This window comes from Plasmopara halstedii, assembly GCF_900000015.1.
Source record: "Plasmopara halstedii genome assembly, contig: Scaffold_650, whole genome shotgun sequence".
NCBI classification, from domain to species: Eukaryota; Oomycota; class Peronosporomycetes; order Peronosporales; family Peronosporaceae; genus Plasmopara; species Plasmopara halstedii.
This window is the reverse complement of record NW_020187567.1, coordinates 73,721-80,200: the sequence shown is the minus strand read 5'-3', so window position 1 is coordinate 80,200 and position 6,480 is coordinate 73,721. Positions and strand designations below refer to the sequence as shown.

Here is a 6,480-nt window from a genome sequence, read left to right as displayed (position 1 = left end):
GTAAAAATTTGAGAAATAGTCATGGCTACATATTTTTGGCCAGCACTGTACTACCATGGAGAATGCTGGCCTTCTGCTGCAAACTTTAAGAGGATGAATTGGGCTCACTGATGAGTCTGAAGCTTAAGCTTTCCCAATTCGCGCAGCTGAAGCGATCACCGATTGAGAATTGTTCGATGATTATCATGATGAGAAGCAGAGACCAGGTCGCTGTTAGGTGAAGATCTCAATATATGGAGATTTAAAAGCTTGATATGAATGTCATTTTCACGGGTTTTACGACTGCTAATAGCAAAAGCTGAGATTACTGCTGGGTCTGCTGGGTTAATGAAATTTACGTTGTATCACTCGTCTTGAGTGTTTGCAAGCCAGCTTAAGCGATGAGCACGTCGTTATTTATGTTTGACTTTGCACAATGCAAGACAGGCCACTGACTTCTAGGAGATAACCATTACATCAATTTTCTGTTGCAACAGCACCGCTCCACTTCATGAGACAGCTTGGCTCAGTACAAGGTTGGGTGTAGGAAGTGCGCTGTGGGGGGTGACCTTTCTCAGTAGGCGCTAAGCAATTTACCAAAGATGAAAGTGGCTCTTGTTGTAATCCCTCGGAAGAGACCAATTCTTTCGAAGAAAGCCCTCATAGTTTGGGTATATCGAGCAAGTACATATTGCATCATATCTTTGCTGTAAATCACCACATATAGATATGATATCGGCGCAACTTGCGAAGGAAACACCTGTAAAATTGTCAGAAATTCTATTGAGTCTTCAAGTGGAGTTTGAAGATTTTGAAAGTGTGTAACGCTTACTTGTACTAGTCCTTGGCTCAAGATACGAAATCATTCGACCTGCAGCGTGATTAGAACGTCACATCCCACGGATCAGATGGGACACGAAGAAGCTAGATGTCAATCTTTTCTTTGGTGGAGAATCGGCAGATCATCTTATCATTCTCTGATAAATATCAGAAGCGTATTTGGCGCTGCACATGACAACAGCATATGAAAATGGCTGAAATTGAGCGAATTGTTATTGCTAGGTGCCTCGTGCGGAATTCTAGTGGCAGAAACAACGGCAAGCCGAGGTCATAGGATGAGATTGAACGGAAATGTATATCGCCGTCTGCAGAGGTACCTCTGTTCTAGACAAGAAGAGCATGACATGTCGTAAGTCTTAGACCGTATGTCTGTCGGGGGAGCAAGGAACAGCAGTGAGCTATTGTTTCCTGCGCCAGGTCTTGTAGAGGGTGGGAGCGACTGGGTGTCTATATTTGCCTTCTTTTACATTGCGGCAATTGTGCTGATCAGCACTGCCATGTGGTGACACATCGCGCAAAAATTCGCTGCTTTGAGCGTAAGTGGTGGATGACATTCTTCACTCGTAAATGAAGTCCCGAGATGGTCCAAGGGATTTTAAGTCTCCTCATATAGAACTGTGATAAGTTTCTTGGCGATATGTGCAGCGATTTGCAAGATAATGTGGCCGTACAAATATGGCACGGTTAAAACAGAAGGAGGAGTTTAGCGCGCCATTTGAAATAGAAGACACTCACAGATCATCAACTATTAAAAGCAAATAGTTACCCTCAAAGATCCTATGGACTCAATCTATTCTATGTGGAAGGATTGATACGATGTGACGATAAGTGACTTCTCCGGTTGTAGAGGGCGTCATGAAACTGACTGGTTTTTGAAACCAAGACCTGTGTCACACGGCGGTGGCCCTTATAAAGGTAACAGTGTGTCGTCATTGCCTCTTTTTCGTGCAGATTACGAAGCGGGTATGGCAAGAGAAAGTTGACATCACATTCGGCACTAACCTTCGGGCTAAAGCTGGCTAACGGCAGGTGAGGAATTGTGTATGCTTACAACAAATTTAATGCCGCCACGATCTCGGCGCGAACACGATTCCAAGAGCCAAAAATTGCAAAATAGCATAGTCGGCTGCATAGTTTTAGGACCCTCGGCTTTTTTGAATTGATGACTTTTATTCACAATCGTTCCCAAACAGCGATATCCCATTTACTGCGGTGAGTAGTTTTGGCGAAATGCCCTGGAAACGGCTACTTATGCCACAGAGTTCATGACATATCGATGTTCAGGTCACATCAGTGGTTTTTTACCAATCTAATTTGACAATATATCTGGCCTGAGATATCCAGAGGACGGGAAGTCGGATGTGAAACACTACATCGAGTACTTGCGAACGGTACTCGAGTGTATGTGCTTAGATAAGCTGTTCACCAGTACGAATGTGTAGTTCGCGCTAAAAAAATTCTCCTTCTGGGTTGCTTTACTAGGAACCAGGGCCCATTAGCAGATCGCGCAGAGATAGATGCCATTGTTGATTAGCCATTGTCGTTGTTTCAATCAGGTTCTGGGCAACTACATAGCGCGACCCCTCCTCAATAAAACTTTTAAATGGTAGTGGGGTGCAGAAGAAGATACAACCTGAAGGTTATGAAAAAGAACTTCTTGTGTGCCCCGATACTGACATGTTTTCATTTTAAACGGTTACTTTACGTAATCCATGACGCTTTAACCTTTGGTATAGGCTTTATTATTTTCTAAGTAGCTATCACAGGGCGTGAATACGTGATCGCGCTTGAGTCTCGCTACGTGAAAGGTGTGGTAAAGCAATACTCATTTCATGGCAAGAAGCTGCTTGCAATAGAGTATATATCAAGATGGATCAGCTTGGCTTTAAGGTGCTTTTGATCGATACAGATCATGCGTCACGACGTCATCACCACACTTCTCACAAAGTGTGGCAAGACGGCTGAACTCGTTTGCCGAGTATACTGTCGAGTTAAGGTGTAAGACAGATCGCTCTATTGCGTCGCCCCTACTATAAATTGCGCATGCCACAATGTTGACAATTCATGAGGCGACACATTCCGCGTGTGGGTCGGATTCGTAATGTGCTGCGCTGCTGGAATTTTTCGCAAGCAAAGAGGGGGTTGAGAGCTCGTATGTCACTTTATCGAAGCGCATGGGCCCAGGCCTGTAATGTTAATACTTATCTCGGCGTTTGCCGTAAAACAGCAGTGGCTCACTTGACATTCAGCCTGTGTCAGCACCTTATGGTAAAATGGTCGAGTACTAAATACTAAGCGATGCACATGATACCCCTTTGTTAAACGGGGTTACACATACCCTTGTAACAGGGTGTGTGTGTCACAACAGATGGGCATGGTGTGACCACACCTAAACAAGAATACGGTACGGGGCTGAATAGCCAGTAGTTATACATGATTTAGATTTTACAATACATATTTAACAAAATATATGCAGTTTAAATTAGGCGGCTTTGCCGCAGATAAATTATTAAGTTAATGAAAAAGTCAGTATTGAATTTAAACGGAAAAGATAATCAGCCTTGGGTTAAGGCTATAATTACTCTTGGAGTAAGCGGATTGCGATCCGCTAAACCCGCACTTGTTCTGATTAAAGAACGAGAGGTCGGTGACCTAACTCACGCTTCCTCAAAGCTCGAAGCTACGGCAGCCCCGCTGCAGTAAGTCTTCTTTTTTCTCAACTGGATTGCGCTAGCCTTAAAACACAAAAGGAACACACAGTCTCTTCACGAGTCCAAGAAAAGTAAGCACGATAGAGGCGGTCTCAGCGACGAAGTTTTTGGCTATGGCGGTGGCGACGGTCTTCAGAAAGCAGGGACCAAAAGGTGCTACCAAATGTAACGTGTGTGTGTGTGGAGTAGGTAGCAGACTGGAAAAGTGATCATGTTTCTGTTCATCTTTCTGCTGATTATATACTTGTAAACTATATATCTATTATGCATTTCTTATTAAACCACGTGTTTTTCATCTTCCAATCCGGTTAGAGAGAAAACAGAAAGATGCTAAGCCACTTGCTTCACTTTATCCGAAAATGGGCGCGTTCAGTACCGCAAATACGAAAGGTAGACGGCACATGTTCGATTTCAGAGTATATCCGTATAGTGCTGTGCGAATACTGCGCTTGGCTAACACCACCTGCACAGATACGCTAGTTGCTTAAAAAATCGTGCTTACAAGTGCAGATTGTGTTTTAAACTCGGAAGGTGACGTACGCATTCGCTCCCCTAGCACTTTCAGCTTTACGCTTCTCCAAGCGGCAACTTTTATTACAGCACAGTGCATAAGCAGTCAAATTTTGGACTCAGTGGACGCGCAACTCGTATGTTTTTGTCGGGTTAGATGCAGAATCAGGAAATACAACGGCGCTTTGCTTCTACCACCCCCAAACACTTTTGCACAAGACCATTCCATAAAAGTTCAGCTGAATGACTACGGATGCAACGACGAAATCAGTGAATGCTTTCAACGTCGTGATATTTAATATTTTCACCAGCTCAAACGACCCGGCGTACTTGCTGCGCCACAACTGCGGCTAGTGTTAATGCACGACAAATTTCTTGATCCCTTAGGCTGCTTAAAGTTGGCCAGTCTGGAGCTTACGATTTTCTTCTGCGTCATGTAAATATCTAACTAAGTAATCAAAAGTTTGAAAGTCGCTTTCATTCGCGCCCTTTGGCGTCCTGAACGTTAGGGAAACGTTACTCATTTCCCTATCTGGCATATAAATTTACGGCATCGCAATCTTTCTGCATCGATGAAATGCAGTACGTTCCTTGTTGCTGACACCTGGGCATCTAAACTATAGGCTACTAGTGCCGCTTAAGACGCCAGTGGATGGGGGTGCTATTGACTGGAGAGCCATGATGGCTCGGGACTGTAAGGTGTCACTTTTGAATAAGCTAAACTGAATCGTTTAATAAGTAGAAGTCTAAGAAGAAAGCGGTCTCAAAGACCAATTCTTTTGATAGCGAAGTCTTCGCTGATCCTATGAGTGTTGTCAGGATTTTTAAGCATATGTCTATCGAAATAAAGTGGTGAACCTCATAGAGACCATCCGAATGTATCCAACCTACGTTAGTGATGCCTCGGTCCATAAACAATGAGTACTTTTATCCACTTCAGCCAGTTTCTAGATTTTCTTTACATTTGCACTCCTGAAATAGTAGCGTAAACTTACAGTGTAAGTCACTTTAGAGACTCAGTTCCGCTTTTGTAAGAGCGCATGAATCTAAACTCAGTGCGTACGTTAACGTTGACTTTAATAGTGAAACGCTTTTGGTCTTCCTCTGTGCAATGTTTTCTTTCACGCAATTTCTTCAAGAATCAGAGTGATCATGGGATCTCACTTTGGTGAACAAGTGTCCTTGAATAATTAATCTAAAGCCCATTTTGCTGAGGGTTACCGATCTCAATCATGGATAACGTACACATTACACAACGGTGGCGATCACGATGAGATTTAATGATGAGTGCGCGATATCAATGACGGTGATAGGAGCCAGATGAATAAAACAAGCCCCAGTCGTTGATAATTTGAAAACGATTTCATATTTTGGAACAATTCAAAGTGAAATTGGATCATAATCTATGGAAAAGGTAAGAAACATTACTTTGTTACTAGCATTCTACGAACTCAGACTGTCAACGTGGCGAACAAAGTCGGCCCAATATCCTTTCTCATGCTTAGCAGCAAGAGCATACACATCGTTCAGTATTCTACCGACTGTGTCTCGATTTCTGTTTGACGCGATCATTTCAGCGAGTTGTTTGCTACTGATTCTAGAGCGAATCCGTTCGTAGAACGAGGATATGGAACTAGGCGGTCCATCCTTGATCCATGCATATGCAACCCAAACCTTTGCATTAGCTATCCAATTTATGTATCCAATCTTCTCAATGTCATTCAGCCTCAAATGATACCACACAGTAGTTTTGTTATACTTCTTTTGTTTCCACCAATGTAGCCGCAAACCCCACCCGATCATGGAGTAAAAACCGCCTCGTGCACACGCGATTTTAAACTGATTCTCAATATCAACCTGATCCTTCATCTTAGACAGTAATGCTTCATACGAGAATTGTTCAGAATGAAGATAACCCACATAGAAATTCCACAATACAACGTTTGGGTTGTCAAGTCTGATGTGATTTTCTTGTAAGCCCAACTCTTTAAAAAGATGATCAGTTGATATTTTCATCGACTTGTAATACTGTAGAAGCCTCACACCGATCTCATAGATCATCTCTGATGTAGCGGCGCTCAATTCGATTTTGGCAAAATCTTTGCCGAGTTGAATGCTTTGGCTGTGGTAGCGACGCATCAAACAGCGAAAAAGTAAGTCGTACCCAAGAGAAGGCTCATGATTGTATGCTTTAAGCACCGCACGTGTCCATTTAATAAACCACATACTCTCAAGAAACGATCCCAGGAATTTCCTCTCGTATATCTTGATAAGTTGTAGTGCAGCGCCTTCCTTATCAGCGGCAAATCTGATGTAGAGATGCGGAAAAAGTCGCTTCACGATGCCCAGACTCATAAGTTTCTCCCAAATGTACCTGATCCATTGTGCGGATAACATTCTCTCCTCAGCAATGTCATAGTCGCTATCGACCAACGTATCC

At 43.1% G+C, this 6,480-nt stretch overlaps 3 protein-coding genes across 3 annotated transcripts; 1 reads left to right on the top strand and 2 right to left on the bottom strand.

Moving 5' to 3' along the window:
* Nucleotides 1–490: 490 nt before the first annotated feature.
* On the top strand, nucleotides 491–692 carry PHALS_12662 (uncharacterized protein; the record flags this gene model as incomplete). Its single annotated transcript, XM_024728254.1, has 2 exons — nucleotides 491–508; nucleotides 561–692. The coding sequence occupies 2 exons, from the start codon at nucleotides 491–493 to the stop codon at nucleotides 690–692; spliced, it is 150 nt and encodes a 49-aa protein (XP_024578749.1).
* Nucleotides 693–3,874: 3,182 nt separating this feature from the next.
* PHALS_12661 (uncharacterized protein) lies at nucleotides 3,875–4,476 on the bottom strand (the record flags this gene model as incomplete). The annotated part of the gene is made up of 4 exons (XM_024728253.1): nucleotides 3,875–3,993; nucleotides 4,071–4,118; nucleotides 4,217–4,287; nucleotides 4,349–4,476. The coding sequence occupies 4 exons, from the start codon at nucleotides 4,474–4,476 to the stop codon at nucleotides 3,875–3,877; spliced, it is 366 nt and encodes a 121-aa protein (XP_024578748.1).
* Nucleotides 4,477–5,483: 1,007 nt separating this feature from the next.
* Nucleotides 5,484–6,395, bottom strand: PHALS_12660 (uncharacterized protein; the record flags this gene model as incomplete). Its single annotated transcript, XM_024728252.1, has 1 exon — nucleotides 5,484–6,395. One exon carries the CDS (start codon nucleotides 6,393–6,395, stop codon nucleotides 5,484–5,486), a length of 912 nt encoding a protein of 303 aa, XP_024578747.1.
* Nucleotides 6,396–6,480: the final 85 nt, after the last annotated feature.